General features: G+C 54.9%; 1 protein-coding gene and 1 long non-coding RNA gene across 3 annotated transcripts; one reads left to right on the top strand and one right to left on the bottom strand.

Moving 5' to 3' along the window:
• Positions 1–276: 276 nt before the first annotated feature.
• Positions 277–20,020, top strand: MPP1 (MAGUK p55 scaffold protein 1). 2 transcript variants are annotated; one of them, XM_086756788.1, is made up of 12 exons: positions 277–534; positions 7,198–7,341; positions 7,670–7,748; positions 8,763–8,848; positions 10,011–10,079; positions 13,613–13,809; positions 14,086–14,192; positions 15,074–15,154; positions 15,768–15,848; positions 16,308–16,510; positions 17,056–17,130; positions 18,895–20,020. In XM_086756788.1, exons 1-12 carry the CDS (start codon positions 433–435, stop codon positions 19,069–19,071), a joined length of 1,401 nt encoding a protein of 466 aa, XP_086612914.1. In that variant the 5' UTR covers positions 277–432; the 3' UTR covers positions 19,072–20,020. The 2 variants fall into 2 exon arrangements, with proteins under 2 accessions (XP_086612914.1, XP_086612915.1); XM_086756789.1 differs by lacking the exon at positions 7,198–7,341.
• Positions 13,714–16,301, bottom strand: LOC147599398 (uncharacterized). Its single transcript, XR_015259810.1, has 3 exons — positions 15,843–16,301; positions 13,969–14,138; positions 13,714–13,842 (listed from the first exon to the last, which is right to left on the bottom strand). It is a non-coding gene; the product is annotated as an uncharacterized LOC147599398 (long non-coding RNA).
• Positions 20,021–20,188: the final 168 nt, after the last annotated feature.

Genomic DNA, 20,188 nt, shown 5'->3' with positions numbered 1-20,188 from the left:
AAAAGAGCCCCTGCGAGCAGCGAGGCGAGGCTCTGAGTGGCAGCTGGCGGTGCTGATGTGCCGCCTGTGCGGAGATGCTATGCCTCATCCCTCTCACTTCTGGGACCAGCCCGCCCCGCCTCCCCTCACCGCCGGGCACCGGCCGCTCGGCATCGAGCCGGAGCCGGCGAGGGGGGCCCAGCGAGGACCCAGCACCCGCGCGGCGGCGCTGCCCGCGGGGCCGAGGCCGGCCCCGGCCCTCCCCCGGCCGCCAGGCTCCGCCCGGCGCCGCGCCACCCACCCGCAGGCCGCTCCTCGGGCGAAGGGAGGGCACAGCCTGTGTCGCTGCTGGAGCCGGAGCCGGGCCGCTGTGCTCTGCTCTGCTGGAGCCAGCGGAACCGGCTGCAGCTGCTGGCGGCGGCGGTGGAGCGGCGGCGGCGGCGAGGCGGCGGGATGACCCTGAAGTCGGGGCGCAGCGTCAGCGAGGGCAGCATGCGGACCGCGCTCTCCGACCTCTACCTGGAGCACCTCCTGCAGAACCGGGCCAAGCCCGAGGTGAGCGGCGGCGGGGGGAGGGGGAGCTTCCAGCCCCGGTCCGCCCCCACAGCGGCCCCGGAGCCCCCAGAGAGAGAGGGCCGCTGACGGCTGCCTCCGGCCTCCTTACCTCCGAGCCCGGGCAGGGAGCACCCGGGGTGCCCCCCTCCATTCCACGTCTCTTGTGCCGCCCACCTTCCCTGCAGGCCCTTAGCCCAGCACCCTGCGCCCAGCTCAGGCCTGGCACGGAGCCCGCGGTGGTCCCCGTCGATCCCCTCCCTCCTGCGCACGCTGCGGGGAGCAGGGTCCCTCAGGCAGAGACCTCAAGGCGGGCAGGAGGTGGGCATCCAGGTGCGTGGCCTGTATGTGGTACTGCTGGTCCCTGACAGCCCAGGAGCGGGGCTCCTCGCTGGGGGACATGGGATGCCTTGCGGGAATGCTCAGCCAGCATGGCTGGCTCGGTGTGGCCAGGCAGTGAAGAAGGAGCTTGGTGGAGAAGAGGAAGGCTTCAGCATCCTTCCACGGAGGAGCTTGTGGTTCTTTTGCTTCAAAGTTGTAGCTGGTCTGAACTGGAATTGCCTGTCACATGAGCTGATTCAGCTGCTGAGCAACCTCCAGGGGTGGTGATGGGTCTCAGCCTCAGAGAAGTAGTATGCAGCCAGCCCTTCTCTCACTTACCTCAGGACAGGGAGTAGGCCGAGGGGGCATGTGCACTCCATCTCCGACATAAGGAGAGCAGGCTGCACCAGCCATCTCGGTTGTGCTGCGAGGGCTGCTTCCCCAGCCCGTGTCATTTGGAGTAATTTGGGTGCAACCAGGAGAAGGTCAACAGTTCCTGGTGTTAAGCAGCTGGTGCTCTTCTCCCAGCAGAGATTTTTGACTTCGAACAGGAGTTCCTGATAGAGCCATGACATAACTTGCCTGGGCTGAAGTTCCCTTGCAGCTGTGGGGAGCCTCTGAGAGCAGAGAGGAAATTTTCTTGAAGTGCTGTCCTTGGCCCATCCTGTTGCACAATGTAGCATCCAAAAGAGGCTTGTCAGATCTGTCCCACACCGGTGGTTTGTGCACTTTTTATGGCTCAACCCTGGCAGAGTGCTTTAAAAAAAAATAAAAAAGCTTTTAAAGCAAAGTGCCTGGATCAAGCAGCTGCTGAGAGGAGCTCTCCCATTTCTCTGCCTGCGGAATCCAGACAGAGGGCCTGCCTGGCCACAGGCAGAGCAGGGATAAATCACCAATGGCAGTGGGACATGGAAAATGTAGGAACTGACCTACAGCTCCCTGGCATTACAGTGTATTTACTCCAGCAGGGATAATGGGAGGGATGATGAACTGGAATCTGCCTGGGGCCTTTTAAGTGTTGCTCTGTAGGACTAGCATCCACCTGGGGTTACATGTCTTCAGCTTGCCAGTCACTCATACGCTTGTCCCCGTGTTGCGTGCATGCAGAGTCGGCGCTGACCCACGGTGGCTGTGGGCCCTTCTGTGGGACAACAGGGACATCGCCCAACAGCAGTTCTCAGGGAGGGAGCTGGGCCCAGCTAGCTGCTCCTTGGCTGAAGTCAAACAGGGCAGCTGGGAGTTTTCTCTTCCCCATTTCTTCTGTCAGAGTCACACACTGGGAAATGTCATCCTGCATTCCTCCCATCGCAGCAGGGCACACATTGCTAGAAAATAAGTCAAAGTAGGGGAAACCACTTGCCCTCTTCCCTTGAGCCCCACCATGTGCCTGCATATCTTTTCCTTGTCTCCCAACTGGCAAATAAAGATTTACCAAAGGGGTGTGGACTTTATTGCCAACTGTGCACCTGGTTGGCACAGTGACCTTGGGCATGTCTCCTTATCGGCTGTGAACTCAGTTCCCCAGCTGTAAAATGGGCAGTGAATGTGACCTTTGGGAGTCCAATGGAGAAAAGGAGGGTGCTTCTGGAGGGAGCTGAGCCTTAGGGTGCAGAGGGGACACTGCATTTCCTTGTGGGCAGCAGTTCCCAGGATCCGACCAGTGCCAGCTTCAGAGCAGATTGAGGCCACAGTCCCCAGGGACCAAATCCTGAAAAGAACGTGGGCAAAATTAGTGGTTGAAAGCCAAGCAGAACTTCTGGGCTTGACCAAAATTAAGTGAGGAGGACTGGTTCCAACTTTTTAATCTCATTTTGTCATGTTCCAGTCTGTAACAGCTGCAGGGGAAAAGTCGTTTTGCAGGGCTTGTTCTGGAAGGTGGGGATGGAGCAGCTGGGCAGCTGCTCAAGATTTCTTCTGTCAGTGTTGTGATTTTACTGACTTTTGGAGGTGACTGGTTTCACAAACACATCTGGAAGGCTGCATCAACCTTTCCTGGTGGGAAAATGGTGCCTCAGCAAAACTGACTGTACTGCCATGGAAATCTGGCCCTTCCCCATTGCAGCACTACATGATCTGGAATCAGTGCGAGGGCACACAGAGCTGGTGGCATCTTCTGCCCTCCATGACCGCTTGTATCCCTCCTGTTTCACTGTGCCATTTCCCACTGTGACCTGTTGTTGCCAGGCCTTTTGCTAGTGTCAGCAATGTTTGGTTTAAATGCTTTTTTTTTTTTAAGAAAAAAACCTGGATCATATGGTTGGAAGGGATCTTGGGCAAGGTTGCTCCTACAATCATGCTAGCAGACCTGAGAAGGCAATAGACCCTGGCAGAAAGCAGGGATGAGTTCTACATGTCCACCTGGCTGTTGCTCCTTAGCCTGCTGGAGCAGCCCAAAAGCAACTCCCAAGCTCTTTTTTTTTTTTTTTCTAGTTTGCTTTTTTACACATTGCTGTGTTGAGACTGTGATGCACACATCTACTGGACAGCGAGGAGGCAAGGTTGCAGAACCTTGAGGAAGAGGAGCTTTGAGGCAGGAGGAGAGGTTGCTGGGCATTTCTGCATCAAACAGTGCCACAGCCTCTCTGCATACACTCGTGGTGATTATAATGTGATGGGTGATGATTTCTGGAGGGAGCTGGGATTTTGTTGCTCATTGTGGGTGGCAGAGTGTGTCTCCCTGACAGCCAATAGAGCAGTCCCGGGTGATCCTAGCTCCAGGGTTCCCCCCTGCATCCATGCTGCTGTACTTTGGGGGCCCACTTGGCAAAGACAGGAGCATCTGACCTTTCTCCACATGCTCACCAGGGAGCCCTGCTCTTCTGAGGCCACCTGATATTGGCAGTCTCTTGTTTAGAGCAGCAAGGCAAGCCCAGGAACCAAACCACTGAATGTGCTTTTTGCACTATGGTGCTGCTTTCCCCAAGTGCTGCTTCAGCCTCCTGCAAACAAGCTGCCCAGTTAATGTTTGATTTGTCCGGTTGCGTGCAGCCCGGCTGAGCCAGCACAGCAGCAGGAGCAACCCTAGCAGATGACGCTGACCCTGCCAGGGGACAGGGTGCCCAGCCCTGGGGTCCTTGCCAAGGATTGCTCTATACTCACCAAATTCCCTGTTGACAAATGCTGCCTGGGGAGCTGGTGCCCTTCCCTCCTCCTCAGGATACGGGGCAGAAGTCTAGGGTCTGAGGAAAATACAGGCAGGGAACTGGAGTGTACCACTTTGACCCATGGATCTGGTGGCTTGTCTGTACATTGCCACCTGGAGCAGGATTTGTGTGTGAGGATTTGTACCCTTGCCAGCCAGCTGCAAGGCGCCCAGCAGCCCTACAGGTCTGTTCACTGGGTCTGTTCGACCATGCCCAGCACCCAGCAGCCCTATTGCACAGCTCAGCCCCCCAACCTCCTTGTCTCATGTCTGCCCCAAGGCTGGCCCCAGCGGTGACCAAGCCCGGGGCTGTGCAGAACATGGCTGGTGGCCATGGGGCTGGCTCTTAGCAGCACCTGCAGATGTTTCCTGTGGAGCAGTGCGTAATTAGCAGCGTCTGGTGCACTGCCAGCATGACTCAAAAGGTTCTTGAGGTCACGGGCTACGCAGGGCCAAGCTGTCTGAGAGCATGGTGGATGCTAGGAGAGTGCAGGGTAGGCAATCCAGCTGGCTGGCTCACATGCATGGAGTGTGAGTGCCACATGTTTCCTGTGTCTGGCTTCTGGATGCCCAGCACTGGGGCTGGAATCTGCCATTCTGTGGGTCCTGGTCCTCCTCGTGAGCCAGGTATTTTCCCATCCCCCCTGATGGCTACCCAGTGTGGTCAGCAAAAGCCCACACCGTCCCAGTTTGACTCTGTTTGGGGCAGAGAGAGTTGCCAGAGGACTCTGCTGGGTTCAGAGCTTTCATCAAGTGACTGGTGGCCATGCCCAGGCACAGCAGTGAGTCTCTGGTGACAAGGCTTGCTCTCTGAGGGTCACGAGAGTGACACTGGTGCTGTGTCAGCATTGAGGGCTCGGTGTTTTCTACAGCTCTCAGCAAACAGCAAAGGTCAGGGCTGGGAGACTCAGCTGGCGGGGATGGTGGGGACAGCGGGAACCGGAACTCCCAGCCCTGGAGCGAACTGTGCTGTGTCATTGGGCTGTGCTGAGCCTACAGGTTTGAAGCCAGGGATTGCATGGCGTAATGCTTTGCTGAAGCATGACCAAGATAAGTGTGATCTGTGCTAATTCAAACCACCTCATGGGCACTTTGGCCTCAGGTAGGGCTGGAGAAGTTCCTCATCCTCCTCCCACCCACTGGCTTGTCAGAGCTGCGACAGCTGACAGAGAGCTGAGGGCTGGCTCTAGGCACTTGCACTGCTGGGATCTGTCCCTCTACCCTGCAAACAGCATGGTAGCAGCTTGCCCTGCTGGGGCTGGCAAGCCAGGCTAGGGGGCTGCAAGTCGCTCTTCCTTCCACCCTGCCATGCGTCCTTGGCTTGTGTGCTGCTCTAGGCTGGGATTCAGCTTCCTCCATGTTTAAGCCGTTGGCAGCTGGAGCCCATGCAGTCACCTTTTTCCTCTGAGAAGGAAGTTGGTTGGCTCTTTTAGAACTAGTTGGCTTAAAAATAAATCACGCATCTTCCCTGTTGCTGCAGCATGAGCATGCAGCTCCCTGCGCCCTTCCCACCATGAGACAGACCCACCCTTTCATCAAGGCTATGATAGTGCCCGTGCCTTAATGCTAGTCCGTCCCTCTCTGCCAGCACCTCTCCCGCTGGCTTGGCTAGCCCTTGCTCTACCATCCCTGCCTTTGGCTCCCTTCCCGGCTTTTAGCCATTGCACAGGGCTGGGCTGCTGTCTCAGCCCAGCAGCACTCTGGCACATCCCTACCAAAGCTAATTTTGTTGTGGTTTAGTGCCGTGGCTGCACCCCACCGGGAAATGCTCTTCACCCTAGTTGCATGCAAACAAACCTCCCCATGGCCTGGCTGGATCTCGCCCCTTGGTGGCATGGGGCTGCAGCCTTTTCTCTGGTCCAGGCTAGGTGCCTGCAGTGGGTGAGAGTGAGCCAGGGCAGCAGGGTCAGGCTGCTGCTTCCCCAGCCACAGGCATGGAGCCCTGGGATCCAGCACTTGGTCAGGTGTTGGCAAGTCAGCGTGCGGCGGGGAGAGGTGTTGACTCTGCCTGATGGAGCATGGTGTGCCATGTCACTGATGGGAGACTAAAGCTGGTGAGGACCTTGCTGGGTGTCCCCACAGGTTTGGTGGCTGTGGCTCCCAACCAAGGCACTACTGGAAGGGTGGGTGCAAGCTGCAAACTAGGCAGCAAAGCCAGCAGACTGGTGTGGAGTGGGGCAGCCAGGAGGGTTTGCTTTCCCTCGCGAGCTGGCATGGGGATTTGAGAGTGGCAACAAGGTGGGCAGGGGCTTGGGCCTGGGTTTTGCTGGGCCAGCACTGATTTGGGAGAAGCCCAAGGGAAGTCCACTGCACTTGGGGCCAAACCGGCATGTCTGCAAGCTATGCGGAAAGATGTTGCCCAGCACGTCTGAGGGGTTTACACAGGAATGCACCAGATTTTCTCAGACTGCGAGGTTGCAGCTCACTTTGCAATGTCCCTGCTGCATGGCAGGGCAGGTTTGGAAGTCTCTGCCCAGGACCCTATGCACCCTTTACATGCACCAGTGCCAACACCTGCTGGAAACAAACAGAAGTTTCCTCATGGCTGAAAGCCCCTGCTTGACTTCCCAGTGCCTGCCAGCACAAACTGGCCTGTAGCTGGGAGCTGGGGAGGGGAACAGGGAGTTTCTGGCTGGCTTGGGAGCATGTTGCCTTCAGTGGGTGGATGTGGACATGGCTTTGCACCATGTTGGTTGCCCATTGACGTAGATGAGGAAAGGCTGAACTTGCAGATTGAGCAAGAGCAGAGCCTGGCTGGCTCCTGGTTCACAGGAGTGAGTCTCAAACTGCTCTGTTCACTCAGTAAAGCTGTCCTGAGCTTTATGCTATGTAACAAGATAGCTGTGGACCAAGTGCTGCTGCGACAAACAAGTAGTGTTTGGATCTTGTTGCTGCAGAAGATGATCAGCTGTGGACTCCCGGCTTCTGCTACCTATAGTTTTTCCAAAGCTTTCTTACCTCCCGTGTTTCACAGGCTGGAAAACTGCAGATCAAGCCCATATCCACATCTTCAAGGGTAAAGCTCTTTTGCTGTTTTTTCTTGCTCTTTTGTCCTCTCCTCCAGCATATGGGTCTCTCCTCCCGCTGTGCCCCAGGCACCCTAACATAGTGGAGTAGCTCAGCCCCGCAGCGGGGATCCAGCACTCCCAGGCCCCACTCCCAGGTGGAGCCCCTAAACCGCAGTTTGTGTTTTGCCCTAACAGACCATCACTCAATCCCTGAACGCCATGACTGAAGACATTTATACCAATGGCTCAGCGACTCTGGGCAGCCCCTCCCACAGCAATGGCCGTGAGGTGCGGAAGATACGCCTCATCCAGTTTGAGAAGGTCACAGAGGAGCCCATGGTGAGAGCTCGCAAGATCCCAAAGCCCGGTGGCACCCAGAGGGGCAGGTAGAGCCATGGCAAGGGGCTGACCTCAGGGGAAGCCAGAGATCACTGGAGACTTTGGCCACAGCAAGAGGGTGCTGGATCCTGCTTTCTGCCTGGGGACCTGGAGCAAGGGTGGTGAGGCTTGTGCCAAGAGGAGCTGCAACAGGCTGGGCTGGCCAAGCAGGGGGCTTCTTCCCAACCACTGTGCAGCCCACCGTGGACATGGGCCTGGAGAGGACTTTGCTTGAGAGTACAGGAGCTCTCCCCTCCAGTGAACAGTCATTGATTTTCCTGTCTTCCAGGGAATCACACTGAAGCTCAACGACAAGCAGAGCTGCATGGTGGCCAGGATCTTCCACGGGGGCATGATTCACAGACAAGGTAATGAGGCCCTCATAGAGGCAGTGTATGGGGTCCACATCTGCAGCTGGTTTCTTTCTGTCTGGAGGTAAGGCAGACCCCCAGCACTGCTGGCTTTCCCCTGTGTCTGTTCCTCCACTAGGAATATGTCAGAAACTCAGGACTCACTCATCTCTCTGCATAGTTGTTATGTTAATACACTGGAGGCTTTAGGGAGAAATGAAGAATTGAGGGAGGGGCTCTCCCAAAAAGGAACCAGAGACCATCTGTCTCTGTCTCATGATGAGGCCACTGTAATGAGAGATGGATCATACCGCAGAGACTGTGAGGGGAGCTCTTCCTATTCCTAAAGTGCACAGGTGAGACAGGCTTGCTGTGGGTTGGCTCTGCAGACCAAAAGAAAGTGCCAAAAGAAATAAATAGGTGCTGTTTTCTGGTTTCGGGTCTTGCCAAGGGGGCATGGAAATTAGATGTTTTGTGCTTGGAAGAAGAGGCCCGTTTTCCAGCCTTGGATGCAAGTGAGAAGTCTGAGCTTCCCCCGGCCAAAATAACCCAGGAGCCTTTCCAATAATGCTGCCAGAGACAGATTTGTAGTAGTATATCTGAGGCTGTGATCTGGCTGGGTATATAAATTGAAAACACACAAAGTCAAGAATGATTGTGTTAAGGGCACTGTGAGGAGGCTGTCATTTGGCTTGAGGGGTTGGTACATGGGGTTGGGTTAGAATAACTCTAACACAGGTGCTTTGACCAGTCTAAAGCACTGAAGGACACACAGTGGAAAGGAACTGATGACCTTCAGACTGGATAAAGTGTGTATATTGGGTGGAGGGGATAGAATTCGTTCCCCTTGTGCTTTAGTCTCATGTGCTTAGGGGACTTGTGTGGCTCCACAAGCATTGCCCAGCCAAACAGTGTGGTGTCCTTGCCATTGCTTGCTCAGGGGGTTAGGAGGCTGGTGGAACTGTGTAGTTTGGGTTTGGTGAGCGGCTCTTGACCATTCTTGCATTTTCATGTTTTTCCTGTTGCTGGCAGGCTCCCTTCACGTGGGTGATGAAATAATAGAAATCAATGGGCAGAGTGTGAGTAACCACTCAGTTGACCAGCTGCAGAAGATTCTGGTAGGTATTTGTGTTTAGCAAGGCTGTTCCCCAGGAAGGACCCCTTTGGCCTGCAGATCTGCATGCTGGCTGAGCATTCACCCACCTCCTACATACCAGAGCTGACAAACAGCTACCTGCAGCAGTGTGATGTGGCAGAAGCCAGGGCCACTGTGCCAGGGTGCTGTGCTGGTCTCTGTACACAGCCTTGGAGGTCTGTGTTTACTGCTTGTTTCTGGCCTCCTGAGAGCAGCAGCAAAGGCTGTTGGCTGGGTCCTTGACATGTGCTGGTGTGTGTGGGGCTTGGAAACCACCTCTGCTTGCCAAGACTGGTGTGCAACTGCAGCCTGGGGGCTGGCTGCTCTTGTAGACCTGAGCTGCTCCTGCAGGTCGCCTTGGTGCCATTTTCCTGCTGCTGAGGTCATGGTGATCCTGCCAAGCCCTTGGTAGAGTCAGCTTTGGACAGAGTCTCAGACCTGCCTTGGGTTCACACACTGAGGCCACCCTGATCCATGCCCAACATGTGGGACCTGGCTAGAGGGAAGTGGTGTGAAGACACCCACCAGCAGCCTAAGCAAGAGGCCTGGCACTTCTGCAGTGCCATGGTCCTCTCCTGCCTGGGGGTGAGACGTCCTTGCTCCAGGGCCAAAGAACAGCTTGTCGTTGCCTCCTGAGAAGGGCAGTTGGGCCAGGAGGCTCCTCAAAGCCTCTAGATGTGGTTGTCTCCACAAGACCATGTAGGTCTTGTGAAGCATGTGGAGCAACAGTGCATCTGGCCTGTGGCAAGGAAGGGAGTGCTGTGCCTCTAATGTCACCAGGAGGGCAAGAGCAAGAGGCCAGCATGGAGGGGATCTGGCAGAACCAGGCTCCTCACTGGGGAAGCCAGATCAGAGATGATACAGATCTCCATGTTTGTTCTGATGATGCTTAGCAGTGCCCACAGCCAGCCCCTTGTGGGAGTGTTGGTGTTCCCCCGAGGGGATGAGACAAGCATGGCAAAGCTGTGCTTCCATGGCTCTTAGTTCAGCCCCAGCAGAACTGTTTCTGGCCAGGCACAGCACCCAGGAACTTTGCCTTTTCAGGTCGTGGCACTCAGCAGCTCCCTGAACAGGTTGCTGCTGTTGGGCTACCTCCAGGCACCACCTCCTCCAACTCTTCTTTCTCCCCTTCCTTTGTTCACTAGAAAGAAACCAAGGGGATGGTCTCAATAAAAGTCATTCCCAACCAACAAAGCCGTCTCCCTGCTCTCCAGGTAAGTGCAGCTTCCAGACCCACAGGCTGTGCCAGGACATGGCTGTGGGGCTGGGTGGGACCAGAGCAAACCACGGGGGACCAGTGCTGGGGAGAGAGAGCTGTGCTGAGCTGGGGAAGGACAAGGGCATGGCTAATCACCTTGCCTGAGCTGCTAGAGGACAAAGGAACCTGTCCTGTGCTTACACTGCTGCAAACAAGCAGATTTTGGCCCTGTGTGGATATTTTTACCCAATGTGTATGTAGGAACATGGGCCTGGGATGCCAGAGCCACAGTGGTACATGTGTGCGGTGTTTGGTAATGGAAAAGCAGGGTCATGTGCACACCAGGAAGTGCAAGAGAGTTTCCTGACGCCCTCAGAGCTGTGACTCTTAAGAGCCACATCCCTGTTACAGGGCCACAGCAGCACCTCCAGGTGCAGCACTGGGCTCTCACTGCTCCCTGCTGTCCCTGGTACCTGATGCTGCAAGGAGAGTGAGTAGGTCCGGATGCCACCAGCACATTTGTGAGCAGTGAGTGGGAGGAAGGAAGTGGCATGGTAGAGGAAGGCAGCTTCTTGCACCTGCTGCCACTGCTGGGCGGGGGTGGGGGGGCTGTGACATGCTGTGACAGGGGGTGACACCTGCCTGGCTTTGCCTTTGAAGTCCTGCTGTAGCCAGAATACTTAGGATAGTGGGGAGGGCTGTCTCCTCTGCCAAGACTTCACTGCGTCTTGACAGGGATGCTGTCCTCTCTCCGGGTGCAGGAGCCAACTCCAGCGCAGCCTTCCCCATCATGGACAGGCAGGAGTGGGAGAGGAGCTCAGAGGCAGAAGGCTGGATGGTGCTAGGATGGGCTGGGGGAGCCCATGTTGCCCTCCTTTCTCACCCAGAGAAGCTGAAATCTCTGAACATGGTGGCAAGTGAAAACTCTTTTTTTCTCACTCAGCCCGTGCTGTCCCCATTTCAGCTTAACCAGCCTTGCACATGATTGTTTAGTCAACACTGGCATCGTGTCTGCCCTTCCCTGTTGTCCATCTGCCCTCCCTGGCCTGATGCAGCCAGCTCTAGTCAGCCATGTCAGCTCAGTGCCAGGGGAAAAATTACCTCTGTGAATACAGCTGCTGGCTCACCTGAGCCTGGCTGTGGGCTCAGGGAAGGGACAAACTCCTTGCCAGCGGCAGTTGTCCTCCCTGTTGCCATGGTGCTGTCTGCCCCCCCGAATGACAGCTCACAGGCTTGTTGTAGATTATCACCAAGAGTTAACTTCTGGTTCTGTTTCAACTCCTGGATCCCCATGATCACCTTCATTTCAGGGCCTGGCAGGCAGGATGGTGCCCCCCTGCCCTGGCTTGCCCTGCAGCCTGGCAGCCAGACGCATGTCTGCTGGGGCAAGTCTGCTTGGGAGGATCCTAATGAGAAGAGGCACTGAGCACTCAAGGCCCTCGAGGTCACCACCAACCTGTTCCCAGATGCAAACCACAGCCTTTTGACTTTAAAGACCAGGGCTTCTCATACAGCTTAGTACCTGGGCTTCCAGCTCCAGAGGGGGCAGGCAGCGGGCAGGAAAACAGCTTGCATTTGGAGCTGGCCTTCTGCAGTCCATGAGTGATGGCTGGCACTATCTAATGCTAACTCCTAATTGGTGTAAGGCAGGGTCTTTGCAAAAGTGACCTGGCTACATCTAGCATGGGCTGTGGGAGCAGAGGGCTCCAGGCAGGTGGGCAGTGTGTCCCTTGTCCATGTGGCTGACCAGCTTCCTGGTGCCAGAGAGTACTTTCAAAGCAAGCATCAGGTGTGGTGGTTTAGCCCTCATCCCCACACAGTTTCTTGCTCGCCCTCCTCAGTGGGATGGGGGAGAGAAATTGGGAAGAAAGGAAAACTTGTGGGCTGAGATAAAGACAATTTACTAAAACAGCAAAGGAAAACTACAATAATAACAGAATATAAGGATATTACAATATACAAAATGAACACGATTTCTCACCACCCAATGTCCGAATGACCAATACAGCCTGTCCCGAGCAGCGATCACAGAAACAAAACCAAGCAGCAAGCAAAGGAGCAAAAGCGAACCAGCAAGGTAGAGGGAACCATGCCAGCAAGCAAGAGAGATGAAAAAAAGGGAAAAATAGATGCAAAGGATGCCCCCTCCCATGGGCAACCCCCACTTATGTACTGAGCATAACGTTTATGTCATGGAATACTCTCTTTGGCCAGTTTGGGTCAATTATTCTGTCTGTTTCTCTCCCAGCTTCCTGCATCTGCACATTAGCGAGACTCGGAAAGCCAAACAATGTCCTTGGTCTCATTAACAACAACTCATAAAATCAGCGTGTTTTTATCAACATTCTTTACATACGAATCCAAAACACACTGGCTACTGAGAGGAAAATTTAACTCCATCCCTGCCAAAACCAGGACATCAGGCCTCATCCTGAAAGGAGATTCCACTTTTGTTGTCTTCCGTTGTGAGAGATCTCATGTCGCAGCTTGATCCATATGCTCTGCTTTTCTGGCAGTGAAAGGGAACTGTGATCATGTTCTGCTGGACCTGTGCCTCCAGCAGCACTGCTGAAGGAGGACATACTGTGGGAAATTGTTTTTATGTGGAACAAGGACAGCATGGTCTACCCTACCCCGGGAGGATGACTTTCCAGGTCCTGCCTATCACATCTGAGGACATCACCCCATGCAAATCCCTTTGCCCACTTGCTATGTGTTGCATTTCTAGGATAACTTGATGGGGTTGTGCTCAGAGAAAGGCTGCATTAGCACGAGCATGAGGCTGGGGTCTGATAGTACTGCTTCCCATGTAGAAGGATCTCCTGCTTGTGGCACAACTGCTGGGCAGCCCCAGGCACGCCACTAGCTCAGGGCCCAGCACCTTCCTGAGCAATCAAAGAAGAAACAGGGATCACCCAGGACACAGGAGAGCCTGCAGGACTTCATACCATCACTGGGGCCAAGGAGAGGCCAGGGCATAGCAGCTGGGCATTGAGACATGACCTTCCCTGGCATCCCTAGGACACAGCATTGCAGGGTGCACCACTCTGATGGCTCCTCTCTGCTTACCCCATTGCAGACCCCAGTTGCATATTGGTCGGTGGTAGAGGTGGTAGGACTCATCTCCAGCTGGCTCAGCTCACCAGCACCGTGCAGCACCTGGGGGACTGTGAAGGGGCTACATGTCAGGGCTCAAGCATCAGCTGTTGGGCATGCAGAGGCCTGCCTAGAGGCAGCAGGCATTTCACTGGCTCATAGTAGAGCCAAGATGCCATCCTCCTCCCTCCATCACCCACCAGAACGTCTCACTGCAGCTCCATGCCCAAGAACCTCCCCTAAGGCTTTGTGCATCTCCTTTCTCCCCACTTGACCTCATAGGGCCTGGAACGCAGCAGGGGCTGGGTTCTCTCCTGAAGCAGGGACCTTGTGCCTGGAGCCAGCTGTGTAGTCACTGCTGGGGGATGCAATGTGGGGCTGGGAGCCAGACATGACCAAGTTCAGCTACCCTGCATGGCCACGCTGACTCCGGCTCACTCTTTTCTTCTGCAGATGTTCATGAAAGCGCAGTTTGACTACGACCCCAAAAAAGACAACCTGATCCCCTGCAAGGAAGCAGGGCTGAAGTTTCAGATTGGCGATGTGATTCAAATCATAAACAAGGATGACAGCAACTGGTGGCAGGGCCGGGTGGAGGGCTCCTGCACCGAGTCAGCAGGACTCATCCCTTCTCCGGAGCTGCAGGAGTGGTAGGTCCCTGGATTTGGCCAGAAGGGCTGGATCTGGGAGTGGAAGCAGGAACAATGACCAAGTGCTACCAGCCATGTGACTGTGAATGGTAACACCAGCATTAGTGCTGGGAAAAGGAGACAAATGTCCCCTTCATCTGCTGCAGGGTGAGCCTTTACCTGTCCCAGCAGCCACCCTGCTCCTCTTGCCCTTGCATGTCTGAGGGACACTCCTGCTGCTGCCCCAGGGCTTGGGATAACAGCTGGACAGATGGTGGTGTCCTCCTCTCTCGGCAGGCGTGTGGCCAGCGTCACCCAGTCCAGTCAAAGCGAATCCCCAAGCTGTAGCCCTTTCGGGAAGAAGAAGAAGTGCAAAGATAAATACCTGGCCAAGCACAGTTCAAGTAAGTGTGAGCAAGGCAATGGGCTCCATCCCTAGTCCTGGCCATCACTCCTGCCTCTGGGCAGGGGTGAGTCTGTCCTGCATGGGAGTCGGACCAAATGGCCCAGCTGTATTGGCAGTGGGACTACAGGAAGATACCCCAGAGCTATCAGCTTTTTTGAGTCCCTTCTCCAAAGTGCTTATACCCCTCCCATGTCCCCATGCAGCTCTCTAGTGGGTGAGGCCGGGGCTGGCTTATCCAGAAGCCAGGCACCAAGCTCCCCTGCTCTTCTGCAGTGACAATCCCTGGCACTCTTGGCTCCAAGGTCTTTGGGAGGTTGGGCTCCTAGGCCTTCAAACTCCACAGAATCCTGAAGTGGTGGTCTTGCTGCTGCTCAGCAATTAGAGAGCACCCCAAACTGCTCCCCACAGCTGCCAAGCCATGTACCTGGTGGGGCAGGGAGCCTGGCCCTCAGCCACCCATGCAAATGTCCCATGCTAAACATTTCCTGGGCCAAGAGAGGCCTCAGAATATGCTGGCTCCTAGCCCAGCCTTCAGCTCCAACCAGCAACAAACAAGGCCGTAAATCAGCAAGATAAATAAAGCTCTCTGCAGCATCCTGCTGCCTCCCCACCCAGGTCCTACCACTCCAAGGAGAGTTACTGAGTGAGTGCTGCCCTGGCTTCTCCTTCAGTGGCTGCAGGTCCAGCTCCCCAGCACCCCCTCCACACCTCATGTGCTGCTTGCTGCTCAGGCTGCTACCCATTTCCCCAAGCAGCCCAACAGGGAAGACTTCCCAGCCCAGTCCTGCAAGGACCTGGCTTCAGTTTGATAGGCACAGTCCTGCTGCTGCAGCCGAGCCAGCTCTGACCAATCACTGTCTTGCTTTTCTTCCACCTCAGTTTTTGACCAGCTGGATGTGGTTTCATATGAGGAGGTGGTGAGGCTGCCTGCCTTCAAGAGGAAGACTCTGGTGCTCATCGGTAGGTCCTGCCTTAGGTATCCTCTGCAGCACAAGGGCTGCGTGTGGTGGGTCCCATGGGGAACCAGGACTGAACAGGGGCTGGGGAAGCACTGCCCTTCAAAACCTAGTAAGCTCTGGGAACATTTCTGCCTGCAGGAGTCACCAAGCAGGCTGACTTCCTCCATGCAGCATTGTGCATGGTCTGGCACCCGTACTGTGATGTTGAGGTTGAGTTAATTCAAGGGTTTCCAGCTCCTAGGTATCTTTACGGATAATTTTTATTACAAACAGCTCCAGCCTGTGTAGCTGCACCAAGGCAAGCACTCCCGCTGTGGGTTCTGAGCACTTGTCAGTGGACCTCACAGGCACGGGCAGCTCAGAGTACAGCTATGCTGGCTGCTCAGCAGGCACTAGTCCTACATCCAGCTGGGGGTGGAAGTGAGTGTGCTTAAGGCAGGGAGAGCCTCTTCCAGGGCTGGAAGACACCATGGACCAGCTCAGAAAGCAGATCCTGGGCAAGGCCCCACCAAGCTCTGGACCTTTCCTCAGATTCAGAGCTGCAGAGGGGCCCCAGCATCTCCTGCCAGGCTTCTCTGAGCCTGGCTCCAGCATCCATCCCTCCTTCTCTACAGGGGCCAGCGGTGTGGGCCGCAGCCACATTAAGAACGCTCTGCTCAGCAACAACCCAGAGAAGTTCATGTACCCACCTCCATGTAAGTATCCAGCCAGGGTGGAGGGCACAGCACAGGATGCATTTCCTCTTGCCTTCTTGAGCCAGAACCTTCTGACAGCAGATGGGAGATGGAGAGATGTTCCACCAGCACCACCAAGTCCTGATGTTAGAGGCCATCACACAGGGCATTGTAGGGCCTTCTTGCCTGCTGTCCCACAGGCTGAACATACCCACAGATGGCTGCAGGGCTGCTACTGCCCACATTGCAGAGACTCCTCACATCCCAATGGCTCTTATCAGGCTAGCTGAGTTCCCTACTTGTTCCAAGCAAGAAGGAGTTGAAAGGGGATTAGTCTTGAGGTACACAGGTCCTCCATGCCCTAGTCCCATTCTCGAAAGGGGAAGGCAAGACACTCAGGTCACCCAGAGGAGAGGCTGCCCACTCTGTTCTGTTCTCCAGTCCTTAGGGCCAGCACTCACCATCTCCCTCCCTCCCCAGACACCACACGTCCCCAGAAGAAGAATGAGGTGGACGGCAAGGACTACTACTTCGTCTCCACTGAGGAGATGTCCCGGGACATCTCAGCCAATGAGTTCCTGGAGTTTGGAAGCTACCAGGGAAATATGTTTGGCACCAAGTTTGAAACAGTGCACAAGATCCACCAGCAGGACAAAGTCGCTATTTTGGACATTGAGCCCCAGGTAGGGAGGAGGGGAAGGGGTGGGCAGGACAGGGGCTGCCACAGATTGCACATTGTTGCAGTTGAGGGTATTCCCTGTCACAGCATGTGCCTGCCTGTAACAACAAGGCCAGGGCCAGGCTGCTGTGGGAATAGGGGTGCAGGGCTAGGGCCTCGCAAAGGAACCCTTTCCCCTCTCTGACACCAAGCATGTGAGTGCTGCTTTGCAAAGTAGCAGTTGTGTCCAGAAGCCACCCCAGAGCAGAGCCAGGGGATGACCTTATGTGCTCCCCCACGAGGTACAGGGGAAGCCATGCTGGGACCCCTGCTCCAGCTTCACTCAACTGCCCCACATCACCCCACTACCCCCCGGCTCAGGAGTCCACTCAGAGAGCCCATGGGCCCAGACCAGGGGTGGCCCCTTTAGCCCACCACTGCATCACAGGGACCACTGCACCCTGGCTAGGGGGGCAACGTGGGGTAGTGGGGGGCAGCAGCCAGCTGGCTGCACTTGCTCCCACCCTGAGGAATAGCTACATTCTGCTAACTACACCCCTCTCTCCACAGACCCTGAAGATCGTCCGTACGGCCGAGCTCTCCCCATTTGTAGTGTTCATTGCCCCAACAGACAAGGCAGAACAGGTGGGTGGCAGGGCATCAAGGCTGAGCCCCAATCTGGCCAGGTTTGCCTGCCCACAGCAGGGAGGCGAGGAGCTGCAGGAGCGCAGGGTTCTCTCCCTGCTCCACTTAGCTTCTTCCTCTCTGCATTGAGTTTTGTGGTCCAGGAGAGCAAGACAACTTCCTCAACCCAGACCTGAAAAACAGGAATTGGCGATTCCTGCAGCCATACTCTCTCCCAGCAACCATCATCCCTGCAGCATAACTAGCTGCTAACATGTAATGGGGCACACAGCCCAGCACCCAGAGCCATCTCCAGCTGCAGCAGTGCTGCAGAGCAGGAACATTTATCCTGCCATCAGCTATGCAAACAGGACACACAAACAGGAGCCTCTTTGCCTTATTAAGATGCTCATCCCTCCAAAATTAGGATGAAAGCAGCACTGATGGTGCAGTTAATTCACGCAGTACCAATCACTGCAAGGCTGGGAGGCACAAACTGCCAATTCCCAGAAGCCCCTGATGCCTACGCTGCCCTGCCGCAGCCTGGACCAGCTCCCCTGATGGCTAACTGCAGGGAGACTAGAAGCAATGGGAAAACGGGGAAGCCCACAGAGCTGTTCTCCTCTTGGGCTCATGGCCAGACAAGGCCACCTCTCCCAACCTATTAATTTAGAATTCGTAAAGCTTAAGATACAGGTAAGTTTGCAGGGTGGGTATTTATGCAGCCTTCAGAGCAAGCATTGCACAGGTGTTCAGAGGCACATTAACCTGCAGAGGATTGTAAAGCCAGATGCAGCAGGCTGGGGGAGAGGAAGGGGGCAAGTTTAAGGGCAGAAAGGACAGTTAGGCAGCCTGCTGCCTAACCCACTGCTGCCTCCAGACAGAAATTAACTCCTGCCACAGTGGGCAGGGCCTGCTCTGCTGCTGCAGGCACTATATATAGCTAGCTGGTACAGCTCAGGTAACTGCTTACTAGAATGGATGCAGCAGAGCCAAAATGTGACTCCGCAGAGCTCACATGACCCAGCCAAACTGCTTACTGTTCTCCCCTCTCCACTCCCAAGAGGTACTGGGCAACACAAAGCAGAGCTGCAGCACTGTAAGCTCATCCTCGCCCCCCCCACCACAGAAGCAGGGTGTTTCCAGCAGGGTGTTTCCAGCTCCGTTAGGGTGATTATGTGGAAATCAATCTGGACTTCACTGTTGAGGGCACAGCTGCCCACAGCAACGCACTCCTGGGATGCCCCTGCTAGCTGGGGAGCGATGCAGGCAGCTTTGCTTTTACTATCAAGAAATTTAACTCTGTCCCAGCCAAAACCAGTAAAGGGAGGCTGGTACAGCTCTGCCAGCCAGCACTGTTCTGGTCAAAAGCCAATGGAGAGGGACCATCCTGCAGGGATCCTCCCTTGAAACCAGCCTTAGGCCTTGAGCTGGCTACACTGCATAGCACAGTTATGAGCAGCGTGCTGCTGGTGAACCTCCTCCTCCCAGGGAGCTGCCATAAACCATTTTAAATACCAAACCAAGCAGGTCTGGCCTCATTCTAGCTGGTAACCTGATGCTCCCAGCATTGCACAGAAGTCCAGCAAATACCCCAGACACACACTCCCAGAGATGGCACAACAGCTCCTACTTTGTCAGACAAGCTACTGCAAGGGATGCTCTGTGCTGTGATACGTAGCAACCACTTGAGTTATTTTGATAGTGGGAGGGAGTTTGTCTGTTGGGGTGGGCTATGAAATTCACCCCCTCTCCAACCTCCTGAGCATTCTCTATTTCTTGCAGTCAGAGGCTTTGCAACAGCTCCATAAGGATTCAGAGAGCATCCGGAGCCGATATGCACACTACTTCGACCTTTCACTGGTCAACAACGGAGTGGAAGAAAGCCTCCAGCTGCTGCAGGAAGCCTTTGAGCAGGCCTGCAGCTCTCCACAGTGGGTGCCTGTCTCCTGGGTGTACTGAGAGGGCATCCAACCCCAGCTGCTTCCCATCAACCATCCTGCAGCCATGGGGAGAAACCTTCTCCTCAGCTTCCCTCGATTCACACATAGCTGAGCACAACTTCCTTCCTCTGCTGCTCCACAAACATGGTCTCAATTGGTTGACACACACACAGGGTGTCCTTATCTCCTCCCCCAGGGAAACACAGTAATGCATACTGCACCACAAACACCTCAGAAGCCTGGCTTGTGTCTGCAAGGCTTCAAAGAAGCCCACAACTTGCTCCTACATCCAAGGGTTTCCCCTCACAAATGCGCAAGACCAGAAAAAAGCAAGCATGGACTTGGCAGATGTGCATGGAGTCTACCATCCCCAGGCACATCTCATCCTGTGTTCTGAGGTTCCAGTTTTCCGATTCATCCTGTGCAACTGTAGTTGTAAAAACTCACTGTATTTAGATTTTCACTGTGCAGCTTGGATTGTTACTGCCTGGCAAGAGAAGCTCAGCAGAAGCTGAGGAAGTCCCACAGATCAAATCCCACGGGGACAATTCAATGGGTAAATTAGATGCAGTCACAAATACCTGTTGCATGCAGTAGAAATAGTGTCTCTACAAAGATCATCCAGGCATGTTTTCCGGAGTCTAGTGTCCTGCACACTGTATGCAAACATAAAAGCCACAGACACAAAAGGGTTCCTCCTTCTGCAGGAGTGTACTGATGCACAAGCCCCACCATGACCATGTCTGGGAAGCATCGCCATGGCTCCTGGGCAAACCATAGCCATCATTTAGGTGAAAGAATCTCATTTGTGTGTTCAGCAGTCAACTAGGGGAGAGGGGAAGGGAGTTAAGAAGTCTTGTGCAATTTTTCAAGGATGCCAAAAATAAAATCTATTGATGTGCAATAGGGACCTTCGTTCTGATCCACTGCAGGGAAACAGTAAGCAGCAATAAACATGTTCTGAAACACTGCTGTGACTGGTGTTTTACCTCTTAGGCTGAGCACTTGGCTCACAGATAGAAGTCTGTTCCCACCTCCCTGACTCTTAACAGAATAAAAGTTAGGCAGGTCAGGACCCAACAGTCCCTCCAGCCACCATAAGATCTCTCCAGCAGCTCACTCCATCACATGAAAAG

The sequence above is a fragment of the Chlamydotis macqueenii genome, chromosome 11 (genome assembly GCF_036417535.1).
Source record: "Chlamydotis macqueenii isolate bChlMac1 chromosome 11, bChlMac1.mat, whole genome shotgun sequence".
NCBI classification, from domain to species: Eukaryota; Metazoa; Chordata; class Aves; order Otidiformes; family Otididae; genus Chlamydotis; species Chlamydotis macqueenii.
This window is presented reverse-complemented; position numbering and strand designations above follow the sequence as displayed.

Coding starts and splice junctions, on each gene's coding strand:
- MPP1 (XM_086756788.1), top strand. CDS start 433: ATGACCCTGAAGTCGGGGCGCAGCGTCAGCGAGGGCAGCATGCGGACC. Junction 14,193..15,073: donor CCTGGCCAAGCACAGTTCAA/GTAAGTGTGAGC, acceptor CTTCCACCTCAG/TTTTTGACCAGCTGGATGTG. Junction 15,849..16,307: donor GTTCATGTACCCACCTCCAT/GTAAGTATCCAG, acceptor CTCCCTCCCCAG/ACACCACACGTCCCCAGAAG.